At 31.3% G+C, this 22,941-nt stretch overlaps 1 protein-coding gene across 1 annotated transcript; it reads right to left on the bottom strand.

Moving 5' to 3' along the window:
- Positions 1-5,284: 5,284 nt before the first annotated feature.
- Positions 5,285-8,289, bottom strand: LOC108480894 (nuclear pore complex protein NUP35). The gene is made up of 4 exons (XM_017784021.2): positions 7,980-8,289; positions 6,880-7,487; positions 6,210-6,321; positions 5,285-5,799 (listed from the first exon to the last, which is right to left on the bottom strand). Exons 2-4 carry the CDS (start codon positions 7,449-7,451, stop codon positions 5,497-5,499), a joined length of 987 nt encoding a protein of 328 aa, XP_017639510.1. The 5' UTR covers positions 7,452-7,487; positions 7,980-8,289; the 3' UTR covers positions 5,285-5,496.
- Positions 8,290-22,941: the final 14,652 nt, after the last annotated feature.

The raw sequence follows: 22,941 nt of genomic DNA, 5'->3' as shown, positions 1-22,941 counted from the left end.
GTTGTGTTAGTCGGGGGTGGGGGTTGTGAAACAGCCGGATTAGTTCAAACATATTGGGTAAACCAATCGTTCATCATAGCATAGAAGGCTTGTTTAGCCTCATCATTTTGATTACTTGCATTCGGTTGAGAGTCAATCGGCGCTGTCCCGTGTGTGGGAACAGGTGCTACACTCTCGACATCGTCAGCTACCGCTCGATCGGGATCAGAATTCATTACTATATGAAAAACACATTTCAACTGTCAGAAATCATCACACTACCGTATTAACACTTTATGGCATGTATAGCTAGACTCACACACACTAAATTAGTCCTAAAATCGACTAAACCGTGGTTCTGATACTAATAAAATGTAACACCCCTATAACCCGTATCCGTCACCGAAATGGGTTATGAAGTGTTACCAACCCAAAATACCACATTTGTACAATCACATAGATATAAGAACATTAACTTTTATATGTATTCATAAACTTTATACAAACATTCAAAAGATACCATATTCGTATGACTCATATACAGCTCCAAAATATCATTCATCTATAGTCTATTCTATACATGCCATACTAGATCCAAAACATAATAGTACCAAAATGATAGATAGTGTGACGAGTTGCTGACGATCCCTGAGCAAGTGGCTGGAATCAACGATCTATAAAACAAAGAAACATAACAAACGGAGTAAGCTTCCATAAGCTTAGTAAGTTTTAAACAATGTAAACAATTAAATTCAATTATAAATCGATTAATCAAATTCTCAAGTGACATTTCTTAGGTATATTGCCATTTGGCCGAATATATACAAATATTTATCGCATATTTAGCATATTAACTTCACTTGAATCTGAATTCATATAACATAAGTAAATCAAATATTTTCACATAACTTCACACTTTGGCTGAATGTATCATGATCATAGATATAGTCATAACACTTATTCACATATGCATCACATTATACACTTATGATTCAATTCAAATCAAACTCATATATAAGTACATGAAACGTAGCTGGCCAACTTAATATATTGGTTGTATTCAATTATTGTTTTAACACGAAGTATCATAGTCTTAGACTTTTATCAAATCACCGGCATTAAGCCAGCTAGGTTTTAAGCCCGAATTCATCACCGGCACAAAGACTGCTAGACTTTAAGTCTAAACTCATTCACCGGCATTTTGCCTGCTAGGCTTGAAGACCGATATCATCTCACCGGCATTATAGCCTGCTAGGCTCGAAGCCCGATATCATTTCACCGGCATTACGCCTGCTAGGCTCAAAGCCCGAATGTCACATTACAAAAAAAAAATCAATTCACATGTTCTTTCATACTTTCACATCTTATGCTTCAACTTCAATTATGGCCGAAACACATATATATTTGTACAAAGGCTTTCATCATTCGAATAAAGTACATGTTTGATATAAGGTATTATACTCGAATTCCATACCTCAATTATATTCGGCAATCACACATCATTAATAATATCACATCCAAACATGGTTACCCTTAGGTTCTAATAATCAAAAATGGTGAAACCTCTTTCATCACCCATGCAACATGGTACATTGATCATAAATCTCATTTAACATGTTATAATTCCATATCCAATTCAACTTAGCTATACTAGCTATCTTTGGTTTATAGTATTAATTCATTCTCACTCGGCATATTAGCTAAATAAAAACAACATCCTCTTAGCTATTTTCATTTAATCAATAAGTATATGAAATCAAATTAAACACTTAAGAACTTACCTTAAATGTCATCGGACAACTACGAATCGGCTATTCCATTTGTTTCGCTTTTCCTTTTTCCGAGTTAAGTTCTTTTTGCTCTTGAGCTAGGTAAAATAAATCGGTTTGTTTAATTACTTAACTAATTTATTTAGATTCAAACATTAACAATTTTTTTCTTAATAAGAAACATACGACAACTCATTAACAACCATTCATTCACATTTTTATTCTTGATTACAATCGGCCATTATAACATATACAAATGCATATTAACCACTTTGATCGATTGTCCATTAACCACTAATTCATATACATAAATTTTACAACTCAACTCATCCTTCTCCATATTATTTACCTTAATTCACATTCGGAAATCATAGAACACATACTAACGATTTAACGTTACAATTCAAATTTTCACTCACCAATAAACACATTCGGCAAAACTTCATTTCAATTCACTTTAAAACATCAACAACTAAATTATTTCTTGGCACCTTTATCACATTTTCACAATCGGCATAACCATGTTACCAATCTAATACATCAAAATTTACTTATCCAAGACTACATTCAGCATATATATATTCACATAAACACAATAGCCGATTGTTATTTATCATCTAATTCGACTTTCAATAACCTCAAATTATAAACAATATTCAATTCCCTAATTAAGATATCAATTGACAACTTCACAAACAAAGATTAACAAGCTTAGAGCTCATCTAATAACCATTTATAATTTAAAACTTCAAACGTTTGAAATCTAACATTTTACCCACATGGCCGAATACATGCTTTGCCACAACTAAGGAAATTTATACACTCACAACTCCATCAATTCATTTTCCACTTAATTACATCAATTCAAAGCTCAATTTAATAAGAACATGCTTAATTTAAATAAAAACAAATTTCCTTTCTCAAAAGCACATATATACGGCAACTTCAACTTCATACCTCTCAATAATGAATTCAACTTAATCATTCATTAACATTACACTCATTTGGCCATCATATAAGCAAATTTAACATCTAAACAACACCTTCCAAAAGCTATCAAATTATCACAATTTAACAAATTGCCGAATGCACATATGTTCAATAATTCATGAATTTAAACCATGGCTTAACTATACAATGCACTTATCAATTTAATTTCATAAACAATTACATAAAAATCACATTAACATACCTTTGATTTATGAAATAACCATGGCCGAATGCCTTGGCTTCTTCTTCTATTTTTCTTTCACTAGTTACGACAATGGGGAAAAGAAAGATGAACATACATTGTTTTTATCACTCTTTTCTTATTTTAATTATTCTTTATTTCATAATATAAAGCCATTAACTATTATAATGCTAAAATAAAATGCATATATTATCTATCAACCATCATTATGGCCGGCCACTATATTAAAAGTGGTCCATTTGACATGCAAGTCCCCCATGTCAATAATTCATGCATTATTTGGCCACTTTAAAATTCACCTATCACATTTTCAAGTCTTATCACATGAGTCCTTTCTTATAAATTAACACCTAATTGATAAAATCAAGGCAGGAAATATTCACACATACAAATTCCACATACAATAAGCACAGAATATAACATCTAATTATTTTTGTGACTCGGTTTTGTAGTTCCGAAATCACTTTCTGGCTAGAGTCAAATTAGGGCTGTCACATATATATATTTAAAAAAAATTATTTTTAGCCCTTTATAACCCATCGACTAACTAGTGATGACAGCAGGGTGAGGCGATTTTTTGCCCACTCCGCCCTAACTTGATGCTCTATGGCCATGCTCCAACCTTGACTTGACTCCGACTTTAAAAAAATTTAACCTGCTCTAGACCCGAAAATTTAAAAGGAACAAATATTTCTTTAATAAATTATTAAGTTAAAAAGATAGAAAATGGGAGAAATAACCTTACAGGGGTGAAAGGGGGACTAGTCTTAAGGAAGTAGAATGAGACTAGTAGTGATAAATTTTAGGGATTTTAAAAATTTAATTAATATTAAATATTTATAAAGAGTAATTTCGTAAATATCTCAAGGCAAGGTAAGTGATTTCATTCTAAACCTGACCAACTTGACTATTTTTAAAAATTAATCTACCATGTCCCAACCCCCAACTTCAAAAAAAAAAAAAAAAAACCAACAGGTCAAATTGGCCCAGAACCTCTCGGATTTGGGTTTTTTTTTTCCATCCCTACGGCTAATCCATATGAGATATTTAAATAAGAAAAAAAATATCTTTTTCAAGTCATTTGCAAATGAACTCTAAAAAGTTGGGATAAAACACAAAAAAATTAAGATCCAAAAGAAAATAAAGATGTTAAAAACGTTATCTGCTTGGGTAGTAATGCAACCAATTATTCCAGATAGATTCTAAATTAATTGGTTTGGTCTAGTGTGAAGCCTAAATTATAGTAAAAAAATTATTGCGAGTGACTTGAAAGAGGCTGTTCTTTTTCTTATTTTAATATATCACATGGGTTAGTCGATGGGTTATAAAGGGTTAAAATAAATTTTTAAAAATATTTTAAATTTTTAGAGCTAGGACTAAATTGACAAATTTTGTAAATGTTGAAGGCCAAATTTATTAAATTTTTAGAATTAGAGCTAAAAGACAAAATTTGTAAACATTGAGAGCTAAGTTTTTTTTTTTTATATTTAAGATCAAATTAATAGAATGTGTAAACACTAGAGAATTAGTTTTGTTAAAACCAATAAAAAACCCACATCAATTTAGAGTGACTAAAATATTTAATTTTTAAAAATTTAGTGACTAAATAAAAAATTAATAGTTAAGTGATAAAAATAAAACAAAAGACTTAATTGAATGATCATTTTCATAGTTTACCCATAAAAAAATAATTTTCACCATGTTTCAAATTATTTAATAGAAAACTTTAAAAAAACTAATTTACATGTGTGAAAATATATAAAATTAATTTAGTCACAACTAAAATGCAATACGTCTCTTTTAATACTTTTTACCTATATTGGATTTATATTTTATTCAAAAGTAAGGAAAGGCAAAGGTACTAAATAATGGTAAGAAACGCAAGGTAGAAGATAATTACGTTACGGTAATTTTTTTATTAATTTAGATAATTTGAATTTTGAAATATTTTGTTTGAACTAGTAAAACAAGAAAAGCCGCAACAATAAATGCTGTAGAACTAACCTTTGAGCGCGGAAAACATAAATGGTAAGTTATACTAAATAACAATATACTAAAGAAAATTTAATGGCATGTTGAATTGAGAATGCTTAGTGATAATTGTTTGTGAAAAGAAAACATAAATTTTAAATATTTTAATTTATAAACTATTGATATTATTCATATTAAAAATTATATTTTATTTTTAAAATAATAAAAAAAAGGAGTAAACAACACAATTACCATGTGTTGTCACAATAAGTGTACCACATGTCACCTACGACCTAAGACATTGTAGTATATAATATATATGAATCCGACATATATTTTAAATTGACGTACTTTTTAATGGTGGCTGACATACTTTTTGGGCCCGAAAGAAAGATATTCACTGGCATTGCTCGTTTTAACTCTGGCTTTATGCAATTGAAAATTACAAAAAAAAAAAATTCAACAATAACAATTACAAAAAAATCTGCAACAATTTTCATTGCAAGGAAAATTGCTCCTTCAAGTGGAATCATAAATTCACTCTATTGAAATTATACGTCCTGTCTTGTGCTGATATGTAGATTCCTAAGATCCAAACAAGTACTCCATGACTTTGTTCCCTAGTGATTTTGTAGGGCTTGCCATAACACCTCCCGACTGTCGCGCATTGGCATTGCCGTTTTGAAGATAGTACGGTCGAGGTGGCCTGAAATTGTTAGACTCTGATGTTCTACTTGATGCCGGAGTCAAAGTCATGAAGCCCTGATTATTCAATCTTTCATTTAATGCCTCGCGTTGCATTTGATCCACTGGCTTCACACCAACCATTAGTACTCCATTAATTTGCATTCCATTCCTGCCAAGAGCCCGTTGAGCCTCGGATCGTTTCTACACCAAAAAGAAAGAAATCATTGCCATGTATTGGTTTTAACATTAGCATGTATGATTTCATCTCCTTCCAGTTCTGTTAATCCACAAGAGTCAAAAGACTTTCACATACAACACTGCGTATATTTCAGAACAGATGACACAAGATTAAACATAAAGATGGGATAAAAAGAACACAGCCTAATTGTTAACAAACATATCATTCCAATCAACTACTTTTTAAATTAATCTCGGACTCGTTTTTGTTTCTTATACAAATAAAGAAAATGGCACGAACAAAACAGATTGGTATAAGGGAATTAAAAAGAAAGATAACCAGGGTACATAATCCTTCTCACAAAAGAACTTAACAAATATCACTAAACAACATTAAGAGGAAGGAAATAGGAAGATGGAGACAGAAGATTCACCGAATAAAGAATGTGGATCCAGTTAGCATCTCTTGGCCCAGGAACATGTTTCAATATCACACCACACTTTTCAAACTCTCGCAAAACTAAATTTGTATCAGCAGGAGAAAATCTGGAAAGAAAGCAAATATTAAAGCCAATGGGGTCTTGCATACATATAACATCAAAACAACACCATCAGTTTAACCCCAAATGTTTAGGTTGAACACTTTGTTTTACTAGACAAACATGCTATGATAAATGTCATCACGAAGAAGGAAAATGTTAAAATTTAAGGCTGATTTATCAGAAGGTTCTATATTGAGGAGAGTGGATCAAACAAACAGATAGAAGATTTCAGGCTGCACTATTGAACATAGAGAAATCTAGCAAGAAGTTTCCATTTTTCAACAAGTAGACAAAACCACGCTAGCAATTATTCAAAACATTTAAGCGGATAGCATCAAAATAATTATGTTTTTAACCTGACACATAAAGGTATGAAATTTTAGAAAACTGAATAAGGATAATATAGGAATGCAGATAAATGTCCAGTAAAATAATAAAAGCAAAAGTTACGTCAGAAAAATGAGGCCACATTACAGGAAAAAACACTACTGATTACTAGAAGACAACAAGACAATATATCAACTATTAAGTAGAACATGAAAGAATGGACTATGAACCATACCCATAAACAGTAACCCATTCTTCCTCATCTAGATTTGCTGTAGGTACGGAGTTCCTCTGTATCTCTGGCCTAGCAACTGCCCTTGGAGGTGGAAGTGTGATCAATGCACCAGGCTGAGCCATGCCCTCAACGGGAGAGCCCTTTCCCTTGTCATCTTGCTCACTCCTACTTGACTTGGGTGACCACCAACTCGAACTCCCTGGGCTCTGCTGATTCGACTGCCCATTAAGTACTGCAAATGAAGTGCTAGCCCTTGACTTGTTCGTTGCTGGAGTAGAGAAGTCACGTCCAGAACTTCGGACTGGAGTTCTTGGATCTGACTTGATTTCGGAAGATATAGGATAATCCAATACTCCAGATTCGGGTGAAAAATCCACACGGTCCTCCAAGGTGTACATAGGAGGAGGCGGAAGATCTGAGCCTCTGAAATTGTCTCGCCATAAAGCCGAGACTGCTGCTGCTTGACCTGGACTAGAGAATTTCCCTTTCCGGGCAGAGATTGGTGATGCCAAGTCTTGGAAAAACAATGACTGCCTCCCTGATTTTGGAGTTCTATGAACCACAGTGCTCATTTCTTTCTAGATTATAAACACTTAATAAAGATTCATCTACACAAAGTTACAAATAATGTCATTAGCTTTATCAAAACCTGATTAACCATGTTCGTAAAAACTTGATGTATCAAAACCACAGTGCTCATTATTTCCAAAGTATGATCACTTAATAAAGAGTCCTATATACAAATCATATCATCAGCTTTATAAAAACCTGATGTACCAACTTATACAATATCAATTTTCAATAAGCTCTAAAACCCCCAATTTTAAGATGATCAATAGAATGTTTAACATCAACAATAATAACTTCAATAGTTTAGTTAACTAAAGCTGATTCTTTTGTACCTTGTTTTCTTCTCTTGGATTTATTTCTATTAAATTATCCAAACAGATTATCAGATCAATCAATAGCTTAACCTTACAAATTTTTCTCCAGCTATTAGACAATGAACCACTTTCGTAGCTCAATTCCCTTAGCAAACCATTTCATTGACATTGTAGATGTATATATAAACAGAATTAAACAAAGAAAAGAGATCGAACCTTTGAGTTGAGCTCCGTTTGGATTACCCTTCCAAATTGGAAAGCTGAAGAACAAAAATCTTCTCAGCAACAATTCTAATTTTTGAAACGCTAAATCTTAGATCCTCTTCAGAATTTGTGTTTTGATTACTGTTTTGATTCTGCTTAAATCACGTAAAAGAAAAAAAAAGCTTCATTTTCCGCTTGTTTTCGCATTACAGTTTTTTTTCCCCTAAGACCAGACAATTTCGGGTAAAAGCACCGGAGAAGTCCCTGTACTTGTGGCGGATTGCATTTCGGTATCTATACTGAATAAATAGACAAATTAACCCTTATACATTTCAAAACGTGAAAATTAGCTCCTCCATTAAATTTTATCTGTTAAGTGATGATGTGGAACATTAATTTAAATAATTAATTACCAATTTGGTACTTGAACTATAATTAAAATATCATTTAGTAATTCTAAAATTAAAAATCTTAAAAAAATATAAATTATTAAAATATTAAAATTATATTAAAACAGTTTTATAAATAAAAATTTCAAAAATTTAAAATACGTATGTAAAAATCTAAAAAAAAAAACTTGAATATCAAACTTTCCAATCGAAACCAGACACCATCGTTTTTTTACATGAAATTTTTCCTTATTCTAGAAAACCCAAAAAAAAAAAAAAAATAAAAAATATAGTAGTGGAAGAACCGAATGGCAAGGGAAACATCTTGGAAGAGAAGTGGAATAGCTATCAAGAATCAAATGAGGGGTTTTAGAATATTAATTTTCTTGGAGCTCTTCGTACAGGATTTTTTTTGATGGACCAGTTCAACATGGCGATTAAGTTTAATTTTATGGTTTTCATTTGACATAATAAATCAATCACCTGTCATTTGTGTGAAATTTTTTTAAATAAACATACTATATTAACATAAATACCATTTACTATATCTAAATTGAATACTTTTAAAATTCTATCATAAATCTGTAAATCTTCTTTCCCATTAAATGACATTTTAGCTAGATAATTAGTAACTCGATTATTTTCTAGAGGCATATTTTAGAATTCAATAATTTCATGTATCAAAATTTGATGAATCTGGCTAATTAAAATAGAGTTTGAAACTGCCAATTAACTACCTTGAATACCTTTAATTATCTAAAACTGTCTATTTTATTATAACTGTACGTTTGAAGAAGGAAATTTGTGTGAATATTTGAACAAAGATATTTTGCCATGTTGTTTACCCCAGCTGCCATACTATTAGTGGGTTTCCTTCAATTTAAAACACCCCAAAAGCTTTTATGGAAGCAAAATTTTTTTCCTTCAATGAAAATCATAAATTTTTAGAATTTTTACATATTTATTTTGAATTTTAGATTTCCTTAATTATAATATTAAAAAAACATTTTAGCATAAATTTTAAAAATTATATTTACTTTAAGAAATTTTTAAATTTTTAGAATTTTGTTAAGAATTTTTTAAAAAATTAAAAGATATTTTAGCTATAGTTTAAGAACCAAATTAGTAATTAACCATTTAAATTAATATTTTACACCATTATTTAACCGATAAAATTTAATGGATGAGTTAATTTGTACATTTCAAAATGTAAAAGGGTTAATTTATCAATTTTTAATAGTGTGGCTGAAATATAATTCGTCCCTAAATATAAGAACTTCTTCAATACTTTCACCGATAATTTCTATTATTTCAGCTTGAATCAAATTATGAGAAAAAAACTATTTTCATTAGTAAAATTAAATTAATTAAGAACATGATAATTATGAAATTGCCCAAAATGGAGAGTGAAGTAAAATTCTAAAAAATTTAAAATAAAACGTGATAAAAAAAGAGTAATTTTATTCGAAATCGTAAATATCTTAAATAATGTAAATCTAGTTATGTTTGTGATTATGATACATAATATTTCCTCGTTATTTTGTTGAATTACCATTAAATATTTTAGAATTTTAAAACTTTTGATGGAATGGTCGATCATTTATAAATATAAATGATGAATTTAAATTTATTTTAAATCTGCTCATTTTAAAATATTTATATTATTTTCAATTTTTAATATAACAAAAAAGAAGAAGCTATAGTTGATAAAAATAAAAAGTGCATAACAACATATTTTCAATAGTTAATACATATTAATATTAAATTACATAATTGATTTTTTCTTTTCATTTCAATGATTAATAAACAGTTATAAACATACCAATATTAGCTTTATTCGTTGTAATGAATCGAGCATAAATCTCAACATCTGAAAATAAATAACAAAGTCCTTAGAAGAGTCTCTAAAATTAAATTTACAAAGTAAACTAGGATTTGCTACCCATTCTTCTCATAGCATTAGAGCATCAACACAACAATTTACAAGAAAGGTACATGTGAATAATTTACTTTACAACTATAAATAATATTATTATTTTCATGATCATAAATCAATGAATTGAAGCTGTGATAGTAAATCAACGGGCTTTAAAAATTACAATTGTGATTGTCAATCAATGAACTCTTATTGAAGTGCTCATGATTGTAAATCAATGAACTGAAGTTGTAATCGTAAATCAACAAGTTTTAAAAATGATAGTTTTGATCGAAAATAAGCGGACCGTGAGATTCGTAAAATCTTGTAAGTATGTTGTGATTGTAAACCAGCTGAAGCTTTTTAGAAAGTTCCTTATTTTTCTAAGCGGATCGATCCATTTCAAGCCTCGCTCCAGACATAAGATTAAGAGCAGTAGCTTTAGCCTCATAAAGAAAATATAACAAAATTAATTCTTTTATCCTCCTTCTTTCTAGGTCGATTTTGAGTTCTTCCTTAACACGCCTATATTTATCATCTCTAGCATCTAACTTGCTCTAAAGAGCAGAAATGTTAGAATTTGCTAGATGAAAATCATCACTGGCCATGCTTAGAACTAATTCAGCAAATTTACATTTCTTGTGAACCTAGAAGTGTTCAAGATCATAAATCAATGAACTAAAGCTGAGATTGGAAATCAATGAGCTTTAAAGGTGGCAGTTGTGATCGTAAAGCAGTGAACTATTTAATTAGAGTTACAATCATAAATTTGTGTACTCTTAATGAAGTGTTCATTGTCAAAAATCAGCGAGCTCTGAAAATGATAGATGTGATCATAAATCAGCGAACTGTTTAAGTGGAGTTGCGATTGTAAATCGGTGAACTTTTAATTTATTTTTTATGACTCTAAATCAATGAACGGAAGCTGTGTTCGTAAATTAGTGAGCTTTAAAAATAACAGTTGTGATCGTAAATTAGTGGACCGTGAGATTTGTAAAATCTTTTAAGTAGAAGGTTGTGATCAGAAATCTACTGAAGCTTTTTAGAATGTTCCTTGTATTTTTAAGCAGATCAATCCATTTCAAGCCTCGTTTTAGACTTATGGCGAATAGAAGTAGCTTCAACCTCACAAAGACAATGTAACAAAATTGATTTATCTATCCTCCTTCTTTCAAGGTCAGTTTTGAGTTATTCCTCAACACGTCTATATTCATCATCTCTAGCATCTAATTTGCTCTGAAGGGCAGAGAGGTCAGAATTAACTAGTTGAAAATCATCTTTGACCTTGCTTAGATCTAGTTCAGCAAATTTACATTCCTTGTGAATAAGTAGTGTTCATGATCGTAAACGAATGAATTGAAGCTGTGATAGTAAATCGATGAGCTTTAAAAATGATAGTTGCGATCATAAATTGGTGAACTCTTAATGTAGTTTTTATTATCGTAAATCAATAAACTGATGTCGTGTTTGTAAATCAACAAGCTTTAAAAATGACAGTTGTGATCATAAATCAAAGGACGGTGAAATTTTGTAAAATCTTGCAAGTAGAAGGTCGTGATCGGAAATCTACTGAAGCTTTTCAGCATGTTCCTTATTTTTTGAGTAAATCGATCCACTTCAAACCTCATTTAAGGCATAAGGTGAAAAGAAGTAGATTCCGCCTCACAAAGACAATGTAACAAAATTGATTACTCTATCCTCCTTTTTTTAAGGTCAGTTTTTAGTTATTCCTCAACACGCCTATATTCATCATCTCTAGCATCTAACTTGGACTGAAGGGTAGAGAGGTCAGAAGTAGCTAGTTGAAAATTATCTCTAGCCATGCTTAGAACGAGTTTAGTGAATTTACATTCCTTGTGAAACAAGAAGCGTTCAAGATCGTAAATCAATGAACTAAAGTCATGATTGGAAATCAGCAAGCTTTGAAGATGACAATTACGATTGTAAGTCAGCGAACTGTTTAATCGGAGTTGCAATCGTAAATCGATGAACTCTTAATGAGTGTTCATGATTGTAAATCAATGAGCTATAGCTGTGATCGTAAATCAACAAAGTTTAAAAATGACACATGTGATCGTAAATCAACGGACCGTGAGATTCAAAAATCCTGTAAGTAAAAGGTCGTGATTGAAAATCAGCTAAAGGTTTTCAGAATGATCCTTGTTTTTTTGAACAGATCGATCCATTTCAAGCCTCGTTTCAGTAGTATGGTGAAGATAAGTAGCTTCAGCTTCACAAAGACAATGTAACAAAATCGATTCCTCTATCATTTATCTTTCAATGTCAATTTTGAGTTCTTCTTCAACACGCCTATATTCATCATCTCTAGCATCTAACTTGCTCTAAAAGACAGAGAGGACAAAATTGGCTAGTTGAAAATCATTTCTAGCCATACTTAAGGCTAGTTCAACAAATTTACATTCATTGTCAACCAAAAAGTGCTCAAGATCGTAAATCAATGAACTAAAGTCATTATTGGAAATTAATGAGCTTTAAAGATGACAGTTGTGATAGTAAATCAGCGAACTGTTTAACTGGAGTTGTGATTGTAAATCGGCAAACTCTAAATGAAGTGTTCGTGATTGTAAATCAATGAACTGAAGCCGTGATTATAAATTAGTAAGCCTTAAAAATGACAGTTGTGATCATAAATCAACGGACTGTGAGATTCGTAAAATTCTATAAGTAGAAGGTCGTGATTGTAAACCAACTAAAGCTTTTCAGAAAGTTTCTTTTTTTTTTAGCAGATCTATCCATTTCAAGCCTCGCTTCAGACATACAATGAAGAGTAGTAGCTTTAGCCTCATAAAGATAATGTAACAAAATTGATTCATTCCTTCTTTCAAAGTTAGCTTTGAGTTCTTCCTCAATACGCCTATATTTATTATCTCTATTTAGAGTATAGAGGTCAAAATTAGCAAGTTTAAAATCATCTCTGGCCTTACTTAGAACTAGTTTAGGAAATTTACATTTCTTGTGAAAAAAGAAGTGTTAAAGATCGTAAAAGATTGGAAATCAATAAGCTTTAAAGATGACAATTGTGATCGTAAATCAACAAACTATTTAATTGAAGTTGCGATCGTAAATCGGTGAACTATTATTGAAGTATTCATGATCGTAAATCAAGGAACTGACGTCGTTATTGTAAATCAGCGAGCTTTGAAATTGACAGTTGTGATCGTAAATCAGCGAAGTATTTAAAGTGGAGTTGCAATCATAAATCAGTGAACTCTTAATGAAGTGTTCATGATCGTAAATCAATAAACTGAAGCCATGACCGTAAATTAACAAGGCTTAAAAATGACATATGTGATTATAAATCAGCGGACCATGAGATTCATATAATATTGTAAGTAGAAAGTTGTGATCGAAAATCAGCTGAAGCTTTTCAGAATGTTCATTATTTTTTTGAGCAAATCGATCCATTTCAAGCCTTATTTTAGACGTAGGGTGAAGAGAAATAGATTCAGCCTTACAAAGACAATGTGACAAAATTAATTCATCTATCCTCCTTCTTTTAAGGTCAATTTTGAGTTCTTCCTCAACAAGCCTATATACATCATCTCTGGCATCTAACTTGGTTTGAAAGGTAGAGAGGTCAGAATTAGCTAGTTGAAAATTATCTATTTCCTTCATTAGAACTAGTTAAGCAAATTTACATTCCTTGTGAACAACAAGTGTTCCTGATCGTAAATCAATGAATTGAAGTTGTGATATTAAATCAACGTGATTTAAAAATTACAATTGCGATCGTCAATCAACAAACTCTTAATAAAGTACTCATGATCGTAAATCAATAAACTGAAGTAGTGATCGTAAATCAGCAATCTTTAAAAATAACAGTTTTGATAAAAAATCAGCAGACTATGAGATTCGTAAAATCTTGTAAGTAGGTCGAGATTGTAAACTAGCTAAAGCTTTTCAGAAAGTTCCTTTTTTTTCTAAGCAGATCGACCCATTTCAAGCCTCGTTCCAGATATACGATGAAGAGCAGTAGCTTCAGCCTTACAAAGAAAATATAACAACATTAATTTCTCTATCCTAATTCTTTCAAGGTCAAATTTAAGTTCTTCCTTAACACGCATATATTTATCATCTCTAGCATCTAACTTGCTCTAAAGAGCAGAGAGGTCAGAATTTGCTTGTTGAAAATCATCTGTAGCCATACTTAGAACTAGTTCAACAAATTTACATTTCTTGTGAACCTGGAAGTGTTAAAGATCATAAATCAATGAACTAAAGCTAAGATTGGAAATCAGTGAGGTTGAAAGATGGCAATTGTAATTGTAAATCAGTGAACTGTTTAATTAGAGTTACGATCGTAAATTTGTGTACTATTAATGAACTGTTTATTGTCGACAATCAGCGAGCTTTGAAAATGACAGTTGTGATCATAAATTAGCGAACTGTTTAAGTGGAGTTATGATTGTAAATTAACAAACTCTTAATTTATTTTTTATGATTGTAAATCAATGAACGGAAGCCGTGTTCGTAAATCAATGAGCTTTAAAAATAACAGTTGTTATCGTAAATTAGCGGACTGTGAGATTCATAAAATCCTTTAAGTAGAAAGTCGTGATCAGAAATCTACTGAAGCTTTTCAGAGTGTTCCTTGTATTTTTAAGTAGATTAATCCATTTCAAGCCTCATTTTAGACATATGGTGAAGAGAAGTAGCTTCAACCTCACAAAGACAATGTAACAAAATTGATTCCTCTATCCTCCTTCTTTCAAGGTCAGTTTTAAGTTATTCCTCTACACGTCTATATTCATCATCACTAGCATTTAATTTGGTTTGAAGGCCAGAGAGGTCAGAATTAACTAGTTGAAAATTATCTCTGGCCTTGCTTAGATCTAGTTCAGCAAATTTACATTCCTTGTAAACAAGTAATCGTAAATGAATGAATTGAAGATGTGATAGTAAATCGACGAGCTTTAAAAATGATAGTTGAGATCGTAAATTGGGGAACTCTTAATGTAGTTTTTATAATCATAAAAAAATGAACTGATGTCGTGTTTGTAAATCAACAAGCTTCAAAAATGATAGTTGTGATCATAAATTAATGGACGGTGAAATTTTGTAAAATCCTGTATGTAGAAGGTCGTGATCGAAAATTTGCTAAAACTTTTCAGAATGTTCCTTATTTTTTGAGCAAATCGATCCACTTCAAACCTCATTTCAGACATAAGGTGAAGAGAAGTAAATTCAACCTCACAAAGACAATGTAACAAAATTGATTACACTATTGTCCTTCTTTCAAGGTCAGTTTTGAGTTATTCCTCAATATGCCTATATTCATCATCTCTAGCATCTAACTTGGTCTGAAGGGTAAATAGGCCAGAAGTAGCTAGTTGAAAATTATCTCTAGCCATGCTTAGAATGAGTTTAGAAATTTTACATTCCTTGTGAAATAAGAAGTGTTCAAGATCGTAAATCAATGAACTAAAGTCATAATTGGAAATCAGCGAGCTTTAAAGATGAAAATTGCCATTGTAAGTCAGGGAACTGTTTAATCAAAGTTACAATCGTAAATCGACGAACTCTTAATGAAATATTCATGATCGTAAATCAAAGAACTAAAGCCGTTATTGTAAATCATCAAGCTTTGAAAATGAAAGTTGTGATCGTAAATTAGCAAAGTGTTCAAGTGGAGTTGCGATCGTAAATCAACGAACTCATAATTAAGTTTTCATGATCGTAAATCAATGAATTGAAGCCTTAATTGTAAATCCCCGAGCTTTAAAAATGACAGTTGTGAACGTAAATCAGCAGACCGTGAGATTCGTATAATTTAATAGGTAGAAGGTCATGATCCAAAGCCAGCCGAAGCTTTCCAGAATGTTCCTTATTTTTTTTAGTAGATCGGTCCATTTCAAGCTTCATTTTAGACGTACGGTGAAGAGAAGTAGCTTCAGCCTTACAAAGGAAATTTATCAAAATTGATTCCTCTATCCACCTTTTTTTAATGTCAATTTTGAGTTATTCCTCAACACATCTATAATCATCATCTCTAGCATCTAACTTGCTCTAAAGGGTAGAGAGGTCAGAATAGCTAGTTGAAAATTATCTCTAGCCTTACCTAGAATAGTGTAGCAAATTTACATTTCTTGTGAACAAGACGTGATCATAAATCAATGAACTGAAGCTTTGTCAAAATTAGCTAGTTTAAAATCATCTCCGTCCATGCTTAGAACTAGTTCAACAAATTTACATTCCATGTGAACTAATAAGTGTTCAAGATCATAATTCAATGAACTAAACCCAAGATTAGATATCAACAAGCTTTAAAGATGACAATTGCGATAATAAATATATGAACTTTTAATGTAGTGTTCATTTTCGTAAATCAAAGAATTAAAGTTGTGATTGTAAATTAGCAGACTTTGAAAATGATAGTTGTGATCATAAATTAGCCAAGTGCTTAAGTGGAGTTGTGATCGTAAGTTGATGAACTCTTAATGAAGTGTCCATTATAGTAAATCAATGAACTAAAGTTGTGATCTTAAATCAGTGAACTTTAAAAATGACAGTTGTAATCGTAAATCACTAGACTGTGAGATTCTTAAAAGCATGGAAGTAGAAGTTCATATCGTAAATCAACCAAAACTTTTCAAACAATTTCCTTTTTTTTTCAGCCGATCGATCCATTTAAAGCCTGATTCTAAACGTTCGGTGAAGATAAGTAGCTTTAGCCTCACAAAGACAATGTAACAACGTTGATTCCTCTATCCTCTTTCTTTGAAGGTTAGTTTGAGTTCTTCTTCAACACGTCTATAATTATTACCTCTAGCATCTAACTTGCTCTGAAAGGCAGAGAGGTCAAATTAGCTTGTAACACCCCTAGCCCGTGTCTGATCGCCGGTATAGGCTATGAGGTATTACCAAGCTAAACATTTAATTTCAATCACATAATCTACCAACACAAGTATAAATCGAACTGAATACATACAGATTTATAAGTCATAAGTGCCATTTTCATACGGCCAAGATAATTACAATTTCAAAACATATTTTTTTGTTTTTTGTGTCAACAGTCCAACCTATACATGCCATATCGAGTCCAAAATATAACTGTACCAAAAAGATCGATAGTATGAAGAACTGCTGATGATCCCCGAGTCGATAGCCAAAATCAACAATCTATAAAACAAAGACATAAGAAACAGAGTAAGCTTTCGAGGCTTAGTAAGTTTTAAGCAATTCATACGATTAATGCTCATCATTAAAATTGAACATTGAGTATCACAAAACTTGCATTCTAATTGTAATTCACTTGACCAAATATGCATCAGCACATTAGTTACAAACCCCTTGGCCGAATATGTATGTATGTATACACAAGACTTCTTGCACATATTTCACTATTTACATAGATTATACTAATACCTTTAATCACATTCTTTCATATGGAGACTTACATTAACCAATTATATTATTGTCTTACCCTCAAATACTGAATTCATTCGCACACACACACACACACACATATATATATATATATATATATATATATATATATTTCGTGCTTTGATGCTATTAAATCACTTAAAAAAAATCAATTCAAATATAAGCACATAACACGAACCTTAACATGTAAAACATATAATACTTACGCAACGATGTTTACCACTGATATTCGAAGTCGAAATCTTATTTAACTTACTGGCATCGGTTCTGTCAAATCTTAGAGCTCGGAATACATTACTAGCGCAAGCCTGCGGGTCTTTAACCCGGATATTTTCCCAACACGTAGCCTGTGGACCTCAAGTCCAGATATATTTCTAGCATATAGCCTGCGGATCTCATGTCCGGATATATTTCTAGCATATAGCCTGCGGATCTCATGTCCGGATATTTCCAATCTCATACTCATTTGATCATAACACATGTCAGTCACCTTATCACTTAATAGTCGTATATTACATTCGAGTATAAACTCGATATGCACATCATCATTCACATTTCAGCTCAATGGTTATATCTCATATCGCTCATTCTATTCATCATTTAATCTTAAATTCAAAGTGAACTATAAGTCATATACATGCATTATCTATTATACATCTTAATTCAAGTGCAAGCCAAAGATCACAATTTACTTACTATACTCTTATAGTGGTATCGTCAATTATATGCTAAAGGAAACTATTTAAAACTTACCTCGGATATATTTGAACGGTTGCGAAATGGTTACTCGGTTACTTTCTCTTTTCCCTTATTCGAAGTTGCCCTCCTATGCTCTTGAGCTTTAATTCAACAAATTTTAAACTAATCATTAATCGACTATTCAAATTGTAATGACCTGAAATTCACGGGCACCGGAAAAGTGAGTTATAGGGCCTCCGTCTTAGTAAAATAAGTTCGAAAATAATTATTAAAATTATTTATGAGCCTAGTGGTGTGTCTAATTAGGATCTAATTAAGTGAATTTAGCTTAATTTAGAGTAAGTAATAAAAAAGATTAAATTGAATAAAGGGTAAAAGTTTAATTATAAAGCAATAGAAAATAAAAAGGATTAAAATGGCAATTAAGCCATTGACTACAAATGAGGTGGCATATTGGTGAAATAAAATCAAAGATTTTTTTAGGTTTTATATATTATAATGATTATTATTATGGTTTTATATTAAATTGTTATGATTATTTAATTGATAATATATTATAAATAAATTAAATAGAAGACAATTGTATGGTAATAAAATATACATGTGTAAGAATTGTATGGGTACATTTGTAATTTAAATATTTAATTAATTATAATTTAAGTATAAAATATTTTATAATTATTAATTGTATTAATTAAATCATGAGATTTTATTTAATATTCAAATTAGATAATGACATTTGTAATAATATAAATATGTACACTTGTTATATAATTATTAATTTACTTAATATTAAAGTAAAAGATATTTTAATATATTATATTAATATTATATTATGTTAATAAAATAATAAAGTATAAAAGAATTAAAGAAATAAAGAAACAAAAGGAAATAGAAACAGAGTTGAAAACGGGAAGCAGGGGAGAAAAAGAGAAAGAAAAAGGGAAAGAAAAATAAAAGAGAAAACTAAGGATTTGAAGCTTGGAGTTAATTTGGTAAGTCAATTAAGTCCTTTTTAGTTAATTTTGATGTTTTAGGAGCTTTGAAACAAGATTTTGATGAAATTAAGTTGATAGTTCAAGAGTTCATATGTTTCCAAGTAGGGTTCATGTTTTAAAAATTATAGAATTAGGGATTTAATTGAATGAATTCTAAGTTAGAATTGATTAAGGGATTAAATTGTAAACTGGGCTATAAGTTTTATGTTGTAGGGACTAAAGTGAAGAAATTTCGAAATTAGAGAAATATGCTGGAAATTTTATAGTTAAATATAAGTTTAGACAAAATTTGAATAGAAAAGAGAGTGAATTGGATTAAGAAAATAATTAAGTTTAGTTAGGATTAAATTGGGAATAAGGTAGGAGTTGTTTAGAAATTTAATTATTTATTATAATTAATGCTGTAAATAATAATGTAAATTACTATTATTTTCGTAGCCAACAAAGAACCGGAAGCATCACATCGAAAGGAAAGGAGAAAGTCATCGAGGACTAAAACGGAGAATTACGGTGTGTATTACTATAATTCAAATTTTAATTATTATTGATTGCTGAAATTTTAATTGTTATGTATGGTAAATAAGACTTGGCGTAAGTATGTGAAATCAATATGAATATTGAGTGAAAATGAAAGTGATATAAATTGAATCAAATTGAATTGAATAAGTGAATTATGGAATATGTGATTATTTGAAAAGTGTATTGATTGAAAATAAATAAATTGTAACAAATGTATGGTGTTGATGGTATACACTTGTGTGAAAATTAATTTGTATATGAATTAAGATAATAGATATTTGAATTGAATGAGTATTGAAAATTTTGTGTAAATGAAATTGAAATTAGAAAAAAAAATACCCTATTAACTTGTCGGACTAGATTCGATACAAATGGCATGCCATTGGATTTGTGATGTGATGAAGAGATTGTAGTTCGCCGAGAGGATGTTTCTGTTATTATATACTTGGTTTATCCGAATAGGCATTTAATGCCTTATTGGTGTGTTTGGGAGGACATATTATACCGGTGTGTTATGGAGGATTTACAATATTCCGGTGTGTTTGGGTTGGACATTCGGTGTGTTTGGATGGAATCGCGTATCATCATAGTCCGAGCTTTGTTAATAGGGTAAATAATTGAAATGAAATTTTGAAAATGAGATTATTTGTTTTAGCACTATTGAAAAGTACGAGAAAGAATGTATGAACTAAATTATGAATTGAGCTAGTATGAGAAAAATAAATTATGAATTTAAGATTTATGAAGTAAAATAATTTTATATAAAAGTAGTTTAAATAATTATAAAATTTATGGTTGATGTTTGTAATTTATTAATGTTAAATAGTCTTGATTTATAGTAATACCACTGAGTATATCCATACTCAGCGTACGGTTGTTTCCGTGCGCAGGTTAGTAGAAGTCAAGTGTCCCGGCTCAGCATCCAGAACAATCCCGACTCCAACACAAACTTGGTGATGTATATTTTTCTTTTGGGTAAAGGTGGCATGTACATAGGTGTTATTTAGTCACTTGAATATGTATATTACTTTGAGTAGTGAAGGATGAATTATAAAATTTAGATGGTTAAATGAAATGGTAAGGAAAGTACATGATATTTTGATACATGAACATTAAGTTGTTAAATGAATGAAGTTTTTAATCAATTTTGAATGATGCTATGATAGTTATTAAATTAAAATTTTGTTAATAGTATAAATATTAGTATATGAATGTGAAATATTGGTGTTGGTTGTTTTGGTTTGAATTTGCAGGAGGTTTAGGTAAAAATAAGCAGAAATGCTACAGAAATTTTTATAAAAAAAAAAATTGGAATACTCGAACAAGTCCCGTTCTACTTTTAATACGTGTTTGAACTTCGAGAGTTCAAGATAGGGACTTAATTATTATATTATACTATGAAGGTTATATTAATTGTAAATTATTCGTAAGTTGTCTGATATGTCCGGTAATGCCTCATAACCTCGTTCCGGTAACGGTTTGGGGTTAGGGGGTGTTACAATTGTTGGTATCAGAGCTATCAGGTTTAGCCGATTGTCGGGCTAAATTGGGCTCGGAAGTGAGTTTAGAAGTACATGCCACTATCGAGTCGAAATTGAGTCGGGATTTTTGGATGCTAATGTATTTATTTGATTTTGTTTTATAGATAAAATGTCAGATGAAAGAATGGATAATGTTGAATAGGAAATGTATACTGGAAGTCGAGAATTAGAAGAAACTGAATCTGTTACACCTGGTGTGAATCCGTTAAATAATCAATCTCCTAACGTAGGGAGAGAAAGAAATACCTCACAAGTGTTAAGAGATATAGCTGATGCATTACAGCATATAGTGAGAGCTATACCTGCTACTACATCTGTACCCACTGTCAGACAGGCCCCAATTAAAGAGCTACGAAAATATGGTGCCACGGAATTTCAGGGATTAAAAGGAGCTGATCCATCCGTTGCTGAAAATTGGATAGAAACAACAAAAAGAGTTTTGCAACAATTAGACTGCACCCAGAGAGAGTCGATATGTCTTGTATCCTTTGTTACAAGGAGAAGCGTATCTCTGGTGGGAATCTGTGGTTAGACATTTGCCGGATGATCAAGTAACTTGGGACTTGTTTCAAAAAGAATTTCAGAAGAAGTATATTGGGGAATTGTACATCAAAGAGAAAAAGCAAGAGTTTTTAGTGTTGAAACAGGGGAGTATGTCAGTACTGGATTATGAGCGAGAGTTCTCTAGATTGAGCAGGTATGCTTTAGAATATATTCCAACCGAGGCTGATAGTTGTAAATGATTTCTACGGGGACTGCGAGATGAAATCAAGATTCAATTGGTAAGTTCAGAATTACTGAACTTGTTGATCTGGTTGAGCGAGCAAAAATGATAGAACAAGTACTGGGTCTGGATAAAAAATCAGAAATTGGTAAATCAGCTGGGAAACGTATGGGAACTACTAGTTCTAATCCATTACCGAAGAGATTCAGAGAATCAAGAAGTGACTGGAGATCCAGTTTTAGTTCAGATAGAGGTGGTAGAAGCAGAGGTAAACAGATGACAATATCTACTAGTAGTGTGAGAGGTTCATCCCGAAGTATAGAAATTCCAGACTGTGAGCATTGCGGAAAGAAACATTTAGGTGAATGTTGGAGGATAACTCAACGATGTTTTCGATGTGGGGCCACATATCATTTCATTCGAGATTGTCCGAAAGGTGAAAGTGCCACACCTGCAACATCTCAAAGATCAGTACCTACTGTTCGTGGCAGAGGATCTAGTAAGGGTGGTTCGGGTTCTGTGTCTAGAGGTGGAGGTGTCAGAAGAAACAGCGATATAGTTACACAACAGTCAGAGGCCAGAGCGCCGGCCAGAATGTACGTAGTCTGGACCCGTGAGGAAGGCGATGCACATGATGTTGTTACAGGTATATTTCTATTGTATTCTGAGCCTATTTATGCTTTAATTGATCCAGGTTCGTCACACTCATATATAAATTCAAAACTAGTCGAATCGGGGAAATTAGAATCTGAAATGTCTAAAGTTTCTATAAAAGTGTCTAG

This window comes from Gossypium arboreum, chromosome 10 (genome assembly GCF_025698485.1).
Source record: "Gossypium arboreum isolate Shixiya-1 chromosome 10, ASM2569848v2, whole genome shotgun sequence".
NCBI classification, from domain to species: Eukaryota; Viridiplantae; Streptophyta; class Magnoliopsida; order Malvales; family Malvaceae; genus Gossypium; species Gossypium arboreum.
This window is presented reverse-complemented; position numbering and strand designations above follow the sequence as displayed.

Excerpts from the sequence above, each read along its gene's own strand:
- LOC108480894 (XM_017784021.2), bottom strand. The coding sequence starts at position 7,451 with ATGAGCACTGTGGTTCATAGAACTCCAAAATCAGGGAGGCAGTCATTG. Across the intron at positions 6,322-6,879 it reads GAATGGGTTACTGTTTATGG|ATTTTCTCCTGCTGATACAA; the intron begins GTATGGTTCATA and ends CTTTCTTTCCAG. Across the intron at positions 5,800-6,209 it reads GGATCCACATTCTTTATTCG|AAACGATCCGAGGCTCAACG; the intron begins GTGAATCTTCTG and ends TTTTTGGTGTAG.